The sequence below is a fragment of the Anser anser genome, assembly GCF_964211835.1.
Source record: "Anser anser genome assembly, chromosome: 8".
Lineage (NCBI taxonomy): Eukaryota > Metazoa > Chordata > Aves > Anseriformes > Anatidae > Anser > Anser anser.
The window spans coordinates 21,979,982-21,999,943 of record NC_139728.1 but is presented as its reverse complement, the minus strand read 5'-3'; the positions used below and the strand labels follow the sequence as shown (position 1 = coordinate 21,999,943).

Below are 19,962 nucleotides of genomic sequence, written 5' to 3'. Positions count from 1 at the left end.
ATTTCCCCACGTCAACTCTTCAGACGTTGGTGACATCCCTGAAGCCTGGCAAAGGCTGTCTGGCATTGTGAAAGGCTTTCGATTTCCACATCGCTGCCGCTTCTCAGCAAAGGGAATGGAGCCAAACACAGAGCCTCGGGTGAGGAGGGTTAACGAGGGCCCTGCCAACTCCAGGCAAAGCAGGTTTAAGCATTGGAGAGCATCTCTAAAACGTCATGCTGTGCTTCAGGGTTGTGCATTAGGGATTCTGTCCCTAAAACAAGGGAAGAACCGGCACTGGCGGAGAATGGAAAAAGACAGTCACCTTAAGTTTACTCGAGAGTGCACAAAGCAGGCCTGACCGATGAAGACCTCTGAATGCCAGCAGCCAGAGAAAACATGAGAACCACTAACGGGAGCATGAAAAAGTGTAACTTGCTTAAAAAGAAATACAATCGGCTAACAAGTCAGATCATCCCAGCTTTGCTTTGCATCCCAAATTTTATGGAAACTTCTTGTGTAGGGTAGGCAGGTAGCCTGCAGATATTAGATGGTCATCTCAAAACACAAGGCAGAAAGTTGGTGGGAAAATGTTCCCTGCTTAGGGAAGAGCATCCTGCACCAAAAGAGGAAGGAGTATAATCCAAATGTCCTTCCCATCAGAGCAATTACAGAGGGTGTCTGAATTGTATCTAGTCCGTTCTAGATTTCTGATCATTTTCTGGATCTGTCCATGTAACCAAACATTCAAGGTGTCATGAAGGTCTCAGAGACAGACCCCATAATTCCTGATGGAATCAAGGCTATTTTCTGTGCATCAAATACAGAAATAGCCATCTACGCACATGCAGCCATCTATCAGAGGTTACAGCCCTGACTGTTTCTGAAGTCCAGCTAACCTCTAGTGGTTTATATAATGTCAAATAGCACATCTGAGAGTTCCAGTTAAAATAAGGAAGAAGTACCAAGGAGTAAGTACTCTGCATTTATACAGCCTAGGAATATTATCCAGGTGAAGACACCACTATGTCAGGACCAAAGGAACTGGAAGACTGTTCTCAAAAACTCAGTTGTTTGGTGAGGGTGAAGGAGAAAACTGTGCAGAAAGAGCATCAGAAATGACCTGAGTAGCTTTTCTCATCAGGACCAGTAGTGACAGTGACATAGAGGCATCCCACACTTCCCTACTACTGATTGTAATAACTGTACTAAAGAAAAGCCTAAGGCCCCGCACAGTCTCATCAGAACTCTACCTCGAATCACAGACTCAGCTCTCCACACTGGGAAAAAAAAAAGTTACAAAAATGAAGGCCACGGACATGGGAAGTAAACAATGTGAGCTTTGCTGGGTAGCTGTTAAAACCCGAAGAAGCTGTTCCTTCACCTCTGTGCTCCTGATCATCTGCTCTGCTACAATTTAATTTCAGAGGAAGGTAAGAGCAGAGCAGGAGTGCCAGTTGGCCACTGAGCACATGACTGGCTTTTAAGTCCAAGTCCCTTACTTAGTAGCCTTTCCCCTGGAGATATTTTAAATTAAAATCCAAGCTGATATAGGAAGAGATCACATCCCATCCTCTTTATTGAACGGAGGGAGCCAGCTTTGCTCCCCTCATTAGGCATGCACTGCGTGGATTGCTTGCGAGAGGCTCCCCTTAGTGCCAGAGGTTCGTGCCAAAGAACAGTTTAGTAAATCCTCCTCTTCGAGGCCAAAAGGCTGAGTGTAAGAAAGGGGCCAGGTTTCCAGCTAAAATTACATTCACCAATAAAGCTCACGAGAGGTCAAATTTTGCCATAACTCACTCTCTCCTCAGTAACTGATTTCCCCGTCACTGGGGAAGGAGCAGAAGAAGAAGGAAAAATAAAATGTGTTTGTCTGGGAGCCCTAAGGGCTTGCAGCGCTGGAGGTGCAGAGCAGGTTCCTGGATTCTCATTTATCAACCTTAAAAGGGATGGAGTGATAAATGCACAACCGGGCCTTTAATATTTTATGCAGGTGCTAAAGCGACTTAGCTGTCACCTTCAATACATCACCAGAGGCTGATACACCAGCTTTCGTCACTCCAGGCTGGGAATTTTTACAATTTCATTTCTATTTCCCTCTCTTCACATATTTCCACGTATATCTTACTATGTGTAACATATAAGAAGCTATTTTCCCCAAATGATCTCCCCATTCTGCCCATTCTTACTCATACCCTCTTTTGCCACATTTCTCGAGCAAGAAATAATGCTATGCTTTTGTTCAAGGTTTGCAGAAATTGTGACTCTGATCATTCCAGAGGGGCAGAAAGCTGGAATTGCTTTACTTTCTTGCAAAGGGGTGAGGTCCCACCCTTTGTGAAAGAGATTTCCAGGTCCCTCCCTTCAAAGACAAGCAACGATCAACTTCAACAGCAGAATGATTCACAAGTGACCCCAAAACATTGGCGCACCTCGAAATCCTCCCTCCAGGAGAGTAGTAGCCCGTATCCTCTTCTGCCCACACCATTCGTACTCTTCGAAGCGGTTGCCGTTCTCGTTCTCGATGTCCACAGAGTCATCCTCAGTCATGCAGGAACCTTCTCTCTGCACGGGGTAAAGCAGGGGCAGAGCGTTGAGATGCACGAAATAGCTCTTTGAGGTTAACAGCTCAGGGTGGGATGGAGAAGGAAAGCTGGACTGTTCCCAGGGCAGCATCTGCTTCCCTCCCCCATCCCCAGTCATCTAGAAGTGAATCAGCACTAGACAAACGCGACAACCTTAAGATCAGAAGTGGCAAGGGGGCATCATTTTCGCGCACAGAAATTTAAGCTCTGATTCCTACAACGACACACGTGCATTTCACATGCGTTCCCTTACTTTGCATGCATGATTTCCCTCTCTATTGTAGAAGCAACAGATTCCTTTGATCCCCAGCACAGAGAAGCTCCCAAGCTACAGGAACTGGCAAGGAATGTTCTCCCAGAGCACATTATTTGGGTGCACTGATCAAAAGACACCCCTCCTTACATCATGCACCCCTTGATGAAACAAGAATGAATTTGTTCTCTGCTGTGGGCTTTTCTGCAAAACAAGTGTGAAAAGCCCTATGGCAACTCTCTTTCCCCTACAGCTTGTTCCTCATTATTCCCGTCTTTGGGAAGAACAGCAAGAGAATGGTTCTGCTCAAACATACCTCCTAGAGTAAGGTGGTCACACAACATTTACAAGTGCCAGTCTTACAAAAGAAGCCAACAAAAAATAATTCTAATGTTGTCAAAGGCAGAGATCAGAAAGAACTCTTCTTGCTGTGCTCCACGGGAAGCATAAAGTCCTACAAAAGGCTTCATAAACTTCAATAGCTCTACCTTCACAGTCTACAACTTCAACTTCAATAACGGTGAAAGGGTGCATGAAATAAAAAAGTCACTAATGCGACACAGGAGAAAATCCAGAAGAATCCATCTTCCAAGACAAAGGCAAGTGACTACAGATCTCAGGGAGACACAGTTAGCATTGCCTGCGAGCTCAGCAATGTTAGTTTTTGCCCCACATTAGGTCAGTTGCAGACAAAGCTGGGAGTAGGGAGAAGGGAATGGCAGCTGGCGATCCTGCTGCGCCTCTACCTTTGCAAGGCATTGTTCCACATGCCTACTCATCTCCTCCTCGGATCCTGACAGAGGTCGGCTGCAGAGGGGACATACCTGCCCTTCGTCTTGCTTCCTCCGTTTCATTTTTCCAATCCGAGCTGCATGGAGAAACCAAGGAAAGAAAAAAGGAAGACATGTCAAGTTTGCAGATCCACTTTTCCCTGGGTGCTCAGCTCCAAAGAACAAACCTTGTTGGCAGAAACGGTAAGATTTCACACCAGAAAATCCCATTGCAACTCCCTTTTCTGACTTCCTAAACAGCATGGAGAATTGTACTTAGTGCTTTCCACATTAAACCTGTAACCTGGGGCTCAGTGTAACCTGATTTCAGAAAGGCAGCTGCTCACAACTTCAGAGCTAGGAGAGCAAACGCCTACTGCACAACCCTAAGTATGTTATTCAAATGGTAAAATACTTTCTCTTGGAAGCCTGAAATTGTTTTCAAGTCTCAGTGATCAAGCCACTGAACCCTGTTCTGGATCACGCCTCCCGAGTGCGAGACTCACCCGCTCCCTACACAGAAACTAGCTCAGACCACAGAGAGCTGGTGTAGTGCCCCAGAAGCCTTGGACAAGTTGGGTTACAATCACTCTCAGGACCTGCACACCCTAAATAATTCCTTCCCAGCCTGTCACAAAGAAGTCAGAGTAGCACCTTAGTAGCAGGTAACATTTATGGAAAGATCCTTGCTGGTAAAAATGAGGCACCTATCCTAGATAGCTTCTCTCTCTCTCTCCATTATTTCACTATTTACTTGTGCAGAGAAACTGGGGGCTACACCGCCTTCGTGAGGGCACGCACTAGGAAACAAACACGTTAGGAATCACGATGATTAGAAAAAGCAGCCAAGGTAGCCTGTTGCTTAATCCAATCTCTGGTTAATTTGAGCCATCGTTTAATGTGATCAAAACATCTGGAACCGAATGATTTGCATTAAAAAGAACTTCTGTCCTTTATGATGATGGCTTTAGGCAGGTATTACCGAATAACTCAATCACTGGCTGCAGGAAAGTTCCTGTTTAATTAATAAGGAAGGTCAAAATTCTGAATGAGAGACAAGGAAAAGCCCAAGGAAAGCCCAAGTGATAATGAGAGATGACACCACCAAAAAGCTGCATTAGCCAGAAATCGTTCCTGACGTGGCGAGCGCTGCGGCGTGCTCTGAGAGCCTTTGTGCCTGCGGACTGGAAGATCAACAGCTCCCTGCAGCCAGCAACGAGGAGAAAGGTGCTGGAACGCCAGGACCCTACCAGGGTATGGGGAAAGTTTCTGTCAATTGTTTTCTAAAATATGTCAGTTTAGTGCATTCACATCAAGTGATTTGTCATGATTTAGCTGAGCGCACCGACACAGACCTGAAAGGCTTCTTTCAAGGCTTTCCTGTTGGCTTCCCTGCAGGTGGGACTCTCTGGGTTAGGACATGCTTCCCCACAACCCAGAATTAGGAATACTCATCATCCCCTACACTCTGTGATGCTCCAGGATTAAGACAGCAAAAAATTCTTCCCTGGACAATGCTTTTCTGCACCAAAAGAGCAGATTTGGAAGAAAATCCCAAACCCCCTCCCTCCATAACACACCTGTGTTCCTGGTTTCATGAAAAGGACTCTGCAAATGTAACGTTCCTACAATAAGAGACGACTTGAGACTAAAGCAGGAGTGTTTCTGAGACCTGGCACTTGGAACAACAGCGACCCTCTTGAGCAAATGCACACCGCTTTCAGCAATTGTCTGGATTTTGTTTGCTGAAGTTCCACATTCCTCTCTCACGCTAGGCAGACAGCCCACCTGCCTCTCCGCACGCTTCAGGTAGTTCAGTACTCCTAGGAAGATGTTTTTGCTAGTTTCCCTCCTATTTCGTCTGCTTAAACCAGTTATTTTCCTCACACTGCCAACCTTTACTCCGGAAGGTAAACCGCTTTACTTCCAGTCAAAACAGAAGCAAACATTAACTACAAAGTGTTATTTCTGATTTCAGCGTGCCCAAAAGAATTATGTTCCACTTTTAAATAAAACAATGACCACCTCCCCCAGCTTCTCTGTTTTCTCTTCCCTTCCTGAAGCCCCCAAAGACACCCCTCCTCCTCTTCCTAACCAAGGTCACGCAGCCCTGTTACCGGCAGCAGCCCCAGTTAATCCATGCTTTGTACTCAGTGCATGAGAGACTTCTGGAGTTCTGGTTTAGTGAGTACCTGCATCCTCCAGCACGGCCCTTCCACACAAGTTTCAGATGCTCTTTCCTTGCCTCATTAGCTCCGCAGAGCCAGCACAAAACAGGAGAGGAAGCTGGAACCTGACTCTACCATACCCCAGTAAACACCCATCTGACCAGAGAAAAACGCACGAAGGCAGAAACGAAGCCTTCTCTCTTCTGGTCACAGACATCCTTCCCTCACCTCATCCTGGTTTTAAACACGGAGGGAAGGAGCAGGTAAAATATTCGGGTAGGATGAATCCAGGTCAGTCAGTCTGTCTGAGACGTTTATCAGTATTTTGGATTTTTTTTTTTACTGCCAGACTCCTCCAGCCCACGCACAAAAGGAAAGCATCGTGTTTCAGGCCTTGCACCGATAAATTCCTGGGATCCTTTTGCCACAACAAGCACCTGCTTCGCAGAAGTGCTACAGCAGAGCTGGGAACGGAGCTGGGCTCTTTCAGCTCCATGCCAGACCCAGCGGACAGCTCCTCTCGCGGCTCCTTTGGCTTCTCGGAGAAGCAGCCCTTTCAGTTCCAGTGCCACAAGTGAGAAAGCCACTGGACGGGAAGAGGTGTTGAAACCGAATCCCCCTGCCATTTTCATTCCGTGGTCATTGGCAGCGCCGTGCCCACGGAGGCTCGGGGTGCCCCTGGTGACAGCAGGAAAGGAAAGGCAAAGCTGCGGCCTCCGAAGCCTGACCCGAGCAGCACTCTCCATACCCGGCTATCACTTCCAATCAGCGCAGCGGGGACAGAGCGGCCCCAAAGGCACGGGGTGATTGTGGCGCTGTCCCGACGGGGAACAGCTCAAAAGAACACGCGAGTGAGACCACAGGATTGTTAATTAGTGTTGATAGATGCAATCATTTCTAATTAGCTCACTAATCCCTCTCCCCCACACTCCTGTCGCAGGCGGGAGAGGGGAAAAAAAAAAAAAAAAGCCATTCCCTCTTGTAATTCAGGGAGATAAAAACACAGCCGGAGGAGGACTGGCTGCAAAGGACTGAGCTCAGGGAAGCAGGGCTTTGCACGGGGCTGACCCCTTCTTATCTCCACCTGAACAAAGACTCTGTAGTTATTATTCCAGCCTTCTGCCAGGAGGTGAGGAGTTCACTACTTTTTATTAACATTAATAATTATTATTAGGCCATCCGAGGGCTTCTAGCACCTTGAAGGTCCCCCTTCTCACAGACGTACTTTACGCAGTGCTCTTGCTGGGCGCGTTCTCCCTCAGGTTGCACTAAAGCATCGAGCACTTTGTCCTCTCACGTCCCCTCGTAGCATTGCTCTGCTGACGCCACCAGCAGGGAGCACGACACAGCCTCTCTTCTGAGCCCTACCAGCACTGTGCTGGGAGCCTGCAAGCCCCCAGGAAGGTGGCCCCCACCCATGAAGGGCACCTTTCAAGGTGACCCTTTGCGAGGACCCGGGTCTACGTTAACATCTCCCATCGTAACTCAGGAGCTGGCTAAGGAAGCTTCCCTTTTCTAACGTGGGGTCACTCTCATTCTGGCCTGCACCAGGGGAGAAGCTGCTTGCACAGGAGAAAGAGGAGCCAAACCGGCACCTGGGTTTCCAAATCCCCTCATGCCTCTGGGATGCCCCTGCCTTCCCAGAAGAAGGGACAGAAGGAGCCAGGCACTGCTGCTTTATGGGCAGAAGGGACCCAGCATCTTTTCTCACAGCGGGCTCTTCCTATCTAGGCTAAACCTTATTAATGCCTACAGATCAGGTTATCCTCTAGCCCACGAAAGTTTCCTGGGAGAAAACCTAACAGGTTTCAGCATTGACTGCTGCCCTCCCCGGTAACCAAAAATTCACCTTCAGGACAGGGCAGTCTAATTACCTCAGGAGTGCTCTTACAGAGCATCCAGCAGTGGACACTACACAAAGCTCTCCTGCAGCATCGAAGGAGATGATTAAGTTACTAGCAATATCTCTTATGATTCCTTCCACCAGTTTGAGTGGTCCCCTGAGCCCCATGCAGACATCATTAGCAGCTCCTGCAATGGCAGGCCAATCAAATTAAATGGAAACATTTTTGTCTCCTTTCCGGTGAAAACCGTCTAGCTTTCTCCCTCCCCCACCCACCGTCAGCTGCAGAAGCCCACGATGTGCTGGTGCTGGTTCAAGTCCAACAAGAAACCCTTCGGCATTCCGTTAGGGGCACCATCAGCTCTGGAGCCGGTTTCCCAGGCAGTTGCAAAAGGAGCTTTGTAAGGACTTACTCTGTAGCTCTGCCGAGAATGCCGACTTTGCAAACACCCCTCAGTTTGAATCGAAGATATCCGAGCACCTACCCTCTACAAATCTACTGCAAAAGTTTTAAGAAGTGCTTACGCTTTGTTGGACTTATGACAAAGAGCTTCTGGGGCCGAGCAACTTATTGAGGAGCATCTGATCCAAGGAACACAGGCAGCAATGCCCGAGTACAAAGAGCCACCTCAAGAACATGCTAGAGCAGGAAAACAGATGGTCAAGAATAAATCTGTTTCGGACCTTATGTGTAATTTGCTGCTCATCTGCCTGAGAGAGAATATTAAGGGCCAAATTCACAGAAGGGTCTCAATGGGGCTTTCACATTTGCACAGCCAAACTTCCACACAGATAACGTTCAGCGATCTTCCGTCTGACACTATTCTCTGAGGGCGGCACAGCCTTGACCTGCAGAATCCACGTTCTGATAGACTAACGGGTAACTCTGTGCTTCTGATTTTGAACGAGCAACTAAGCAGGTTAAATTCCGTAAGCACCAATTTGCAGGGTGGCTAAAAGTTCCGACTTTGGTGACACTGGAAACAAGGCAAATGAAAGAAATGCCTTCTTTCCCACATGGGTTTGTAAGGAGTCAGCATCTCATACTCCTGGGTTCGTGAGGACACAGCCTCTGCAAAGTGAGTTTAGCACAGGAGAAAGGTGCTGGATTAGCTCACTGAGACTGACGGGGAGCTTCAGATACAAACACTCAGTCAAGAGCCTGAAAGACAGAACATTGCTGCTCCAAAGCTTGCAAATGCATTCACCTTACTTACAGCTCAATTTAAGTTAAAAGCTTGACTTAGAGAATTAAAATCCTGAAGTGTCAGGTGCCTGCAAACCACGTAACTATCGGGACCTAACCACTTGGCAGCCAGGCCAACAGCAGCTCACGGAAGACGCCCCCCTCTCTACCTTCTCTTAGCTCTTGTTGTACTGCCTGAAGCGACCACAATGGGATGAAACAAATCCAGGAGATCTGACGGGACTCAGGCACAAAAAGCCAGGGCAGCTGAGATTTGAGTCAAGGACAACGTGGGAGAAGAGCAAACACCACAGGTCTCCTTTTACAGGAGGAGTTTCCCAAAGCGATCCTGGAGCTCAGCTGGTAAGAAACTTTAGAGATACCAAGACAAACTGGTAGCAATGATACTGAAAAATACCTTTAGAACGTAACGGAAACGAACAAAACGGTACATTTTTCATTGACAGACAGACTGAGTTTTCTATATGCGAAGTTTCTTCAGTGTGTCAATAAGAACATTCAACAAAGAGCCAGATGTCTTTGGACAAGTCCTACAAAATTTCTGACAATGTAAACTGACAGGGATAAGGAAATCAATCTCACAGAGCAAGCCATAAAATTGTGTGATTGATTAGATGCTCATTAAAACACAAGATGTAGACAAATAAGCATTTTTTTCCCCCACAGCACTCAAGTGTTCTCCATCTGGAGCAACAGTGCTTAAATAACTGTTTAACAATAATGTGGCAAAGCTTATGGATACCACGAGTTATTTTAGTACAAACAACTGTTGAGGAGGAAAGAAGAAAGCAGGCAGAGCTTGGTGGTCATAAGCACTGAAAGGAGCTGTACACCTATCCAACCATCTGGCTGGATACTAATCTAACAGCATAGGAGTGAGCCAGGCATCACCGTGGGGATGTTTTGTGAACAATAACCACGAATCATAAAAAGCTAAGGTCAGGAGGAACCAATTTTGATCCAGCTTGACTATATTTGTGATCCAAAGCATTTCAGCTAATACTTCTGCATTCAGCTTCCTAACTTCTGGACCTAGTACTGTTAGGGTATAGAGCTGAACAGCCAGGAAATACCAGAATTAGAAGTGTATTATACATAAATTAATCAAATGCCCTCACCTGCAATACGGCTGTTAGTTCTTCTGACTGTACCCCAAAATATATATACAGAGTAAAGGGTTCAGCAAAAGCAATGCAAATGCTGAGCAAACTTGAGACTCCCTTTAGTTGACAAGCCCAGGTTCACAAAAAGATCCCAAAACAGGGTCCAAGACGAGTTCCTAGATCACAGCCTGTGATCAGGAAGCCCCGCTGAGCCAGTTCAGCAGAGCACGCTGTCATCAAGAGCTTCCATTCATCCTGAAGGACTCCACAATGCCAAGAAGCTCTCAAGCCTGGCTCAGACTTTTTTTAAATACAATTATTGGCCTGAAAAAAGGCGGAAGGTGTGAGCTTGAACTGAACTATCCAAAAATGATAAAGAAACGGTTTGACATCACTGACTCCAGAGACCTTTGTCACACAAAACAAGTCACTGCAGGGTAACACCCGAGTGCATTTCAGTCATCTGAAGTCTGTGTCAGGAAAGGGGACTACCTGCAAACACTGGCAGCCCACTGCGCTCATCTGGTAGTGCTCACGTGCTAACAATTACCCAAAATTGATGCAAGGTAACTCATCTCTTTAATGTATGACTTGACAGACCTTCAAGAGTTCACAGGTTCTGGCCCTCAGGGTGTGTATTTCAGAGTCTCCGAGCCATCTCTGAACTCAGGTGTATATTCCTTGTAAGGACATTGGGTCAGTAACTTCATAAAACTTCTATTTAAGATTATACTAAACGTAGTACTTCAACTTTAAGCACACTATTTTGGCGTCAGCACAATCTAAAGCTTTTTGCTATTTTGTAAAGATATCTTTACCTTTTTCTAACTAAACGGCATCATCACAATGTCACCCACGTTGTCCTACACTACTGCAGCAGGAAGCTCAAGATTGACAAGCCTGGTGGCTTGAGAAACTAAGCTAAGTGGTTCCTATTGGGCCAGCTAAAACTGGTCATCTCTAACATCAGATGACAGAATATTGTTATTATTTAAGTGGTAAGTTCTGACTTCTCTGAAGTTTGGGAAGAGTTTGAACTTCTGCTCAAGTAAAGAAAGTAACGCTTGATTTACAAACACAGGGATGGATCTCTGTGAAAGAAAATGGTCTCTGGTTTAGTTTTTGGGTACTAAAAGAGTTTTCACTAAATGTATTTGTCCTCTTGCTGTTATAAACACCCAGAAACATGGGATTAAAAGCAACGCACCAGCATGCGCGGGTTTGAGAGATAAAAAAAAACCAAACACAACAACCATGACGTCAGATGCAAGCACGCCCAGAGGCTCAGAGGCTGCTGGTTTAAAAGTTTACTGCGAGACCTCGATGCTGCCAGGCGTGCCGTGGAAACGCAGCACGGGGCCCCGGGCCTTACAGCGGCGGGCCCCGGCCCCGCTCGGGGGACCCGGGCGGTGGAAATCCCACCCCGGGGGGCTGGCAGCCGGGGAAGGGCTGCCGGAGGCGGCCAGGCCGGGGAGGGTCCGGGCCCCCGGGGGGGGGTTTTGGGCCGCGGGGCGGGCCGTGGCGCCGCACTCACCGTTCAGCCGCGTCTGCCGGTTGGCTCGCACCCGCAGGAAGGTCTGCAGAGGAGACACAAGAGCGGAGAAGCGTCAGGACCCGCTGAGCGCCCCCGCCCCCTCCCCGCGACCCCCCCCCCTCCCGGGGAACGAGGCCCCAGGCCCGGCCACCCCCCGGGACAACGCGGCGGGCCTTCCCCCGCCGCCACACGCCGCCACGCGCCCCCACCTCTTCCCGGCCGCCGCCGCCGGGCCCCCTCGTGCCGCTCTGCATCGCCGCGGGCGGGCGGCGGGGCGGCGGAGCGGCGGCCCCCCCCCCGCGGCCCGGGATGCGGGCGGATGCGGCGCGGCGCGGCGCGGCCCGGCAGCAGCCGCCGCTCAGCCCCCGGCGGCCGCCGCCATGTTGGCCCCGGTCATGTGACCCGCCGCCGAGCGGGTGAAAGTTCAGGCGGCGGAGGAGGGAGTTCCCATGGCAACCGGCAGGCGGCAGCACGGCCCCCCCCACCCCGATTCCCCCCTCCCTCCTCGTACCCCCGGCCAATCAGAGCTGGAAGCCGGGAAGGGTTGGCCAATCAGAGATCGGGGGTACGTGGAAAGGCAAAGGGTGGTCGGCCAATCAGGACTCGGGGGTAATTGCCCTGCAGGGCCACGCAGCCAATCGAGGCCTAGGAGCAACTGCAGGCTTTGCTCCTTGCCCAATAGGGAGCGGGAGCACCTCAGGTCCAACAGCAGTGACCAATCAGGGCCTTGGGATCGACTGGAACCCAGTGGTGCTGGCCAATCAGCTGCTGCTCTGCGCCTTCTCCCTCAGGGCCAGGTGCCCTCAGGGCCTCCCCGCGCCTCAGTGGCCATCGAGGGCGCGCTGGGGCCTTCCCTGCGTCCTGCCGCGGTGACCGGCCCCAGGGCCACACGCGTGCCCATGTGCACCAGTACCACCCAGTGCCCTTCTTCGCAGTGTCCCCTCAGCACCTCGTCACCTCGAGCCCACTTTTCAGGTGTCCACCTGACAACCTGCCCAGCCCTCCTCAGGGGAAAATAGTAATAATAAAAATCACACGCAAATTGTTGTGTCAGAAGGTTGTGGGCAGCTCGTGAGGCCAGGTGCTGGCCAGTAGGCTTTGCACAACGCTGCCTAACGTGGTACGTCCCAGCTCCGTCCACAAGTTGAAATGCAGCCCTATTCTCATACCCGTGCTTACAAAATCTAAGCTGATCATCGCTGGTTTTACCCTTTTCATTAATTAAGCTGTCTTTTCAGGAGGTGCTGTGGCCAGTGAGGCTCTGGTGGAGGGAGGCACCTTTCCTAGACAAGGATTTTAGGCCTTCATTTGTACTTCCTCAGCCACAAGTATTCTGCAGGCTCAGCTGGTCCACGCAAGGTGGTCCCACTCTAAGCCTGAAATGTTATCTTTCCTACACGGTAAATGATTTATAATTTGCTCCTGATTTTTTCTACTGGGGATACAAGGAAGGGTTGAATCTAAGTCTAACCAAAATAGCTTTATTTTTACTTGGAGCACAGGAGAAGCCCAGCTGACAGGACGTCCTCTACCTAAGAAGAGCACCCACCAGCGTCCCATACCACCAAGTCCTGCACTGTGCCAGCTGCCACCCCGTCATCTGAACACTGTCCATGTAGCAAACTCCAGCAACCTGGCCTGGTGTTGGGGAGGCAAGGGGAGACCCCCTTCCCGTGTCCTGCAGCTGCCCAACTCCCTCTCTGTGCCGGGAGCAATGCAGACAGCCCAAGCACTGTGCAAGCCAGTATTCCTGCAGCACTCCATTTCACAAATCTCTTTCTTCCCTAAATATCCCCATGGTAAATAAGCATGAGGACTAAGAAAAGCGAGTCATAGGAATTCTGAAAAGCTATACGCCAATAACTCCCATCCTAGCATGTTACTAATACAATGCATATTTGCCATTAGATCACAAAAAACACAAGGGACAGTCATAATCCCAGCACACCTCTGCATATGGAAAGTTAAATTTTGCAGCCTTTAAAGTCACTGAGAGCCTTCTGCTCTGGTTCCTGAGCATTTCACTTGGTAAGCCAGGAAGACTGAATTCTCATTGATGTTGTGGCTTTATTAAGGATACGCAGAGGCTTTACACAACCCTGGCACCCACTCTGAGGTCCCTTTACGCTGCCAGAGCAGCATAAAGCAGCCAGCGTAAGTGTAAATGAAAATCAGGCCCCAGAGGTGTTTTCTCCCTGCAGTGCGGTCTTACAACTCCCATTACGCATTTGCATTAAGGGCTGCAACCCTCCATAAAATACACTCACAAACTTAAAACACATTAGAGACCAGCTAGGCTCAGCACATAGAGGGGGCTTCTGCTGAGAATATTTGTCCTCAAGTATGACATAATAAAAATTTATAGGAACAGAGGACTGCAAGGGACCGCCAATTTCACAGAGACTGAAATCTGGAGGAATGGGGAAGGAGGGGTGTTCTTGAACAAAGGGAGCCATTGCAAAAGTCTTTTCCACACCCTCTTGGAAGGAACATAATTTATTTATTAGCCTACTTATTAAGTAGGCGGGAAAGAGAGATGAATTACCTGAATGAGGCATTTCTGTATCTTCTGTGGGTTTTGCTTCTCTTACTTTGCACCAGGTCTCATCATTCATACAAGGGTAAAGCAACCGTGATGTGACACCAAATTAGAACCGACGGCTACGTTGGAGTATGTAGCAAAACCCGAAGGATTTGGCCCGTATTTGATAATATCACCAATAAGTAGGACAGAGGGCAGAATAACGGGCAACAAATGCAGCTTTCTGCCACTAATAAGGCCTATATTCAGGAGCACATGTGTTAGCTGGGGCCGCTGGGCTAGACCCCTGACAGTGGCCATCAGCCTCTCCTGCAGCTCCAAATGCAGACCTGGCACGTGTGAAGTGTCTGATGCAGGATGCCCTGACCTTGGGCACAGGGTGTCACTGCCAAGGACATAGGGTCATGGATGTAGGATGGGATATAGGGATAGGATAGCATATAGGGTCATGGTTTTATGCCAGGCTGGTACAGCTATGGCCCACCCAGCCTGTCCCCATGGCAAGTAGAGGAATGCTTGGGTCTGTGCTAAAGGCTACAGTTATTTTATCTGCTGCCTTTCAGGGTTTTGAAGCCAGTGGCTGAGCACAGACTCGCAGCCAAACTGTTTGGAGCTGTCTCGAACTGGAGTCGAGCTTGCCAGCCTGCCCCCAAAACACAGACATCCAACAAGCAGAGCTGTACTCAGGCTGCTGCCTTCCTCATCCTTTCTCGTTCCATCTCCCTGAACTTTTACTCAGTGTGTTGCAACAAGTCAAGACCTGCTACTTCCCGGGGCATAGCAAGATTTCTTGCAGGATTACAAAACATGCTGGCATGGTCGTAGATGGTCCAAAATTTGGGTGGGAGTCACGAGTCAGTTTGCTGGGCAGCAGCACACCAGCGAAACGGAGAATTTTGGCCTGCTGCGGGCTGACATCATTCACTCTTCTACAAAAAAAAATCACTTCTCTGGAAGTTTCATGGTGGCATGGGGTACGTAATGACAAACACAGCCATAGCAACGGCAGGGATGACGAATACAATGCAACAGAAACCTTTACGAAGATTTAAAGTAGTTCTGGACAGCTGTGGTTAAAAGCCAGAGCTGGGAGGACCCCGCAGACAAAAGCCTGCCTTTGTGGCCGTGCGAGGACAAAGTCGTTGTGTCCCCAGTTTGCAGGCAGGTGGGCTGGGCACTGGTACAGAGCCGAGAGCTGGGGAGCTCCTGGAGAGCTGTGGGCGCTGGGGCGAGCTGGCTCCCCGGCTACGGCGGAGAGCAGTGCTGGTGTCTGCCTGCTTACCTGGTATCTGTCCGAGTGATGGATGTCATCCGAGGAGTGGGGCGATGCTGTCGGAGAGTCTCCTTCCCGCTTGATTGAGGCCGACAACAAAATTGACTGCGAGAGAAAGGAGAAATTCATGCTGTGAGCATCACCGGGCTCTCTGCCCCGTGCTAAGCTGCCCTCAAAGGCGCGGGGAGCGCGTCCGCCTGGCGTGGGGACTGTTGCAACGTGGGGGTGGCTTCACACTTCACATGTAAGGGGTTTTATCACCTGCCCAGTGCAAACACATCAGGCAACAAAAGGGCCGGTTGTGTTGTCCCTGGTGTGGTGGCTGGGGGCAGAACCAGCCCGCGCTGTTATGTGGCACCTCTCTGCTCAAAGCGATGTGCCAGGTGGGGCAGCGGGAGCACCCCGTAACCTGTGCCGGGCAGAGGCCAACAGGTTTGCTGGCTGGAGAAGGGAGGTCAGGCTGATGCTGCTTTCAACACGCGCTGCCAGTTTGAGAAGCAGACACCAGCCCAGAGCCCAGGGGACATGCGATTTAAAGTGATTCAGCTGATGAGAACCATCTTAAATTTGCTTTCTCTCCTATCAGCCCTCCCCTGCCCCATCTGATGGATGAGCTATTTACAGGGAAAGCATGAGCATGCATCCCTGGACCATAAAGGCTGCCCAGCACTCCTGGGCTGGGGGAGGCAATGAAACAGCCACGGCAGCAAACGCTGCTCTACGTGTGCCCCTCCTGTGCTGGGAGAGCATCTTGCGCACGGCTTCCCAGGTGCCTGATAATTTATCTCTGGTTATACAGCACACAGCGTCAGAGCACTGCACAGACACACACAGCCCTGCAAATGCCACAGAGGGTCCAGGGGAGTCCCCTGATGAAAAAAAATTGCTCCAGAAATCTGTGAAAACCATACAGCAACACGGGGGTGTGCTGGCACAGAGCGATGCCAGCGCACGCTCGCCCACCACTGCAAGTTCCACTACATCTCTCCGTAGCTTTGTACACCACGCTAAAGCTCTCAGCAGCACAACCACCTCTTCATTCGGTAATGATGCTATTTATTTTAATAAGCGGCACAGAAAAAAAGGGCCTTTTAGAAGGTTAAAAAGATCAGCGATGTTTGAGACCTAAGAAATCGCTGATAAACTTCGAGTCAACAGTAGGTAAGTCTAAATTCTACAGGCAATGAACCCGAGCGGGAAAATTCCTGAAGGAGTTTGACAGCATTTAAAAAAATGTACGCTGAGTTGTAAGTGAAGTTTATTATTAGAAGAATTTGAAGGGGAAATCCAATTTAAAATTCTAATTTAAAATATAAATTAGCTAAACTAGGTTAAATACGGCACGCTACGCTGTAAAAAATATACACTGTAAGCACAGCTCTCCAGATGTTTGTTTCCGAGAATCAGCTGGCAAGATCCAACAATAAATGACTGCTCGGAGATGTGTATGTTTGCAAAGGGAAGTGTAGATATCATCTGAATTGGACAGGTCAAGTGTGGTGACAACATTATTAAAAAGCATAATACCTTGGAGAAAGGCAAGCATTCCAGAAACATTCGCCTCTGGGCTGAAATGAAACGTGAAAAAATGTGCATTTTTTGGAAAGATACGAGCAAGTGGAAGAATGACTCAGCATACAAATCCGTTCAGTCAGCAGGATGTGATCCCCGGGCTCTGACGGCCTGCCTGGCGAGGAAAGCAAAGCGGCGTGTGGGCATGGAGGGAGGGCAGGCCGGGGGTGCGGGCGGGGAGCAGGATTTGGGGTGCTGGGTGAGAGGGGTCATGGGGGAATTGCCCCGCTGGGGCGCTCCATTATCCGCTAATCAGCTGTGCAGAGCTACCAGGAGAATTTCTGCAGAATGCTCCTGGTATAATTTATTTATTTATTTTTATTTTCTAAGAGGAGGAGATCGTTTCTGAAGCAGGATTGCACGTGTCCCATAAATTGGAGGGACTCAAAGCCTTCAAGTGCGACTCGGAACAAACTCCTGATTGCAGCAGTGTTAATGCCCCTTCCCCCCTAATAAGCTGAGCACCCTGGAGCTGGGAGGGTTAAATGTGTTTCGTCTTCCAATGTATTCTGGAGAAGGGGAAAAAATACCCATCTCCCCATTCCTCGCCGACAGACAGACAAACCCTCCCCGCCTCCAGCTCCCCCCTCAGCCTCTGGTAGCTCTAATCCAATATTATTATGTGAAAAATGGTTGGGCTAGCTATGGAGACAGTAAATTAAACGTTATGTATTAGTTTTTAGCGTGTGGTCCCGGGAAGAACGCCGGCCCCATTTATTCCACAAACCTCCTGAGCACCATGGCGATGACCTCTGGAAAAACGCAGGGCTAAACTAATCCCAAAGATGTCAATCTCGAGGCCTCTTCTACATACACTTGCAGTTTAGATTAATAAACTGTCTATTTTTAAATTGTGTGCAAGCACTTCAATTTTAAATACCTTGCCGGCATGTTAAGCACGGCGTTAGAGATGCCAAGTCACACTTCTCCTTCGCTGTTAGGAAACTCGACTTCATTTGTTTTTCTCATTTCCCTGAGACGTGGCACACTTTGCCTTGCAGCCCGTGACGGTGGGACGGCCACGGGGCACGCGGGGAAGCAGGCTTAAGGGCTGAGAGATTGGGAAAGGTGCTGGAGAGCAGGGTGACTTCCATTTCTGCATCAGGCCAGGCTCTCTGCCCTCCCGATTTTGGCCTCTTTTTCCCCAAATCGTCACGTCGGGGCTGTTTCTCAGGGGCTAAGTGGTGAGGATGTGTGGCCAAGCTGGGGCTCGCTCCCTCCCAGGTGCTGGTGACAGTGACACGGCCCTGCTCCATCTTACCACCAGCATCTGGGAAGACGGCTGCAGGGGAAAAGGGCAGTGTTGCATCTACCCTCCCAGCCCTCATGCACCCCTAAGCTGCAGGGCACACCCAAATTCTGGCTTCCCACCCCAAAAATGAGGCATGGCACGCTCTGCGTGCAGACGGGTGTGCCACGCTCGCTTCCTTGGGTACCGGTTTGGGAAGAGCTTGAGCTACCGGGGTGAGAGCGTCCGCCTCTCCCTGGTGCCCCCTTCCCTGGCAAACCACAGCTCCCAGTGTCAAAGATGCTCATGTGAGCCACCGTGCAGCCTCATATTTCTCCCTCCCCTTTAAATCATCTCTCCATTGGGTAAAGGCACTCTCCGCGGAGGTTATAAACCCTGAGAGGATCAGCCTGAGCATTACACCTGGGGCAAGCTAAATAAAAAAAGGTCACCGGCGCTTTTTAAACATGGACAAAAAAGCAGTAAAATGTGTTTGGAAAAAAAAATCTGGCATTAAATCATGACTTTTTGCCTGGCTTGCCTCATTAAAAGTGGCCTTTTGGAAGGTAAAATTATCATTGTAAGTGATAAGATCTTTAAGAAAATAATTCACGGCTTCTTCACCCTTTAATATGATAGCCGCCACCGGCTAATTTTTTTCTTAATGGCAACGAGGCCATCAATCTTGTCCGAGCCGTGTGCTCGCTCCTTCCTCCTGCCCCTCCTGCCTTGCTGGGCAGTCATGGCCCCGCTCGGCATTTCCATCCTCCCCGTTTTGGTGCTCGGCAGGTTTGGCATGAGCCAGAGGTGCACAACGTTACCTCCATCGCTCCCCAGCTGCCCGTGCAGCGCGGGGTCGGAGCTGCACGAGGAGGGGACGTGTGTCTGGGTGCAGCTGCTGGAGCGAGGGATGGATGGAAACCGCCAGCCCCAACCCCAGCTGCTCACTGGGGCAGCATCGGCACCGCTGACATCCCGCTTCCTCTCAAGGCCGGTCATTTGAGAGTGTTAAAGTGCTGGACTCCAGCTTTCTGATAGCCCTGGAAAAACACAGGGAGTCTATTTTTCTTAAACGATCCATCACAGCTGCTGTCAGCAGAACAAATATCCTAACTCTGCTTTTTATGTATCTATATGGTCCTTTTCTTTTTTTCTTCCTTTTTTTTTTTTTTTTTTTTTTTGGGCACAAAGTGTTCCCTGCTTGATGCATTCAGCTTTAACTCTGCCGCCTAAATAGGTACTTATCACTTAACATGGAGGTGATGGCTTGACATGTTTTCTGTCTCCTGCCCTCCCCTCCACGGTAGGGAAGCCGTCAAAGTGTTGCTAATAGCTGTTATCACTTGGGAACTGTAACCCGAAAGCAATGAGTGATACCAGGCCTGGCTGCGATTTTCCCCCTTCTCTCTGCTAGCCATTTGTTACGCTGTTGCTGGAGGATCCCTGACAAAAAGATGCCACTATTAGAGTTGACTTTCCTAGAAGCTTTCCGAGGGTCTACATTTGCTCCCGGGAAAGCGAGAGGCAAAATTGTCCAGTGGCTTTTAGCTGGCAGAGATAAAGGTGGGATGGAGCTGGGGATGAAAAGCTTAAACGTAGGAAGGGTGTGAATAGTGAGCAGAAATAACGGTGTCAGCAGTGAGCTGCTGATTTATTTCCGTGCGTGCTACAGTCGCACCGGGGACTGCAGTGGAGCTCTGGGCCCCCTGGGGCAAGGCACGGAGGGGAAGGGAGCCCCCTCCAGCTGATCTGCCCGTGGAGACACCAGGATGGGGGGGACAGAGCCCTGGCCCTGGTGGATCTGGGACAGAAACCCCGCACCACATCCCTGTGTGCTCCTCCTGCCGGACGCAGCATCCCTCGGACCAAGGGGAGGGCACAGCTGTTTGGCCCAAGGGGAGCGAG

At 49.7% G+C, this 19,962-nt stretch overlaps 1 protein-coding gene across 9 annotated transcripts in view; it reads right to left on the bottom strand.

Annotated features, from left to right (window-relative positions):
- Positions 1–19,962, bottom strand: part of RNF220 (ring finger protein 220) — a 195,558-nt gene that overhangs the window by 44,634 nt on the left and 130,962 nt on the right. For 5 of the 9 annotated variants that reach the window (XM_083846882.1, XM_083846880.1, XM_083846879.1 and 2 more), the window contains 4 exons: positions 15,267–15,362; positions 11,443–11,485; positions 3,564–3,685; positions 2,412–2,544 (listed from right to left, as the gene is read on the bottom strand). In XM_083846882.1, the coding sequence (XP_083703008.1) occupies positions 2,412–2,544; positions 3,564–3,685; positions 11,443–11,485; positions 15,267–15,362 (394 nt within the window). Of the gene's footprint in view, positions 1–2,411; positions 2,545–3,563; positions 3,686–11,442; positions 11,486–11,651; positions 11,826–15,266; positions 15,363–19,962 lie in introns of those variants that run through there. The other 4 variants (XM_083846886.1, XM_083846884.1, XM_083846885.1 and 1 more) reach the window with 2 other exon arrangements.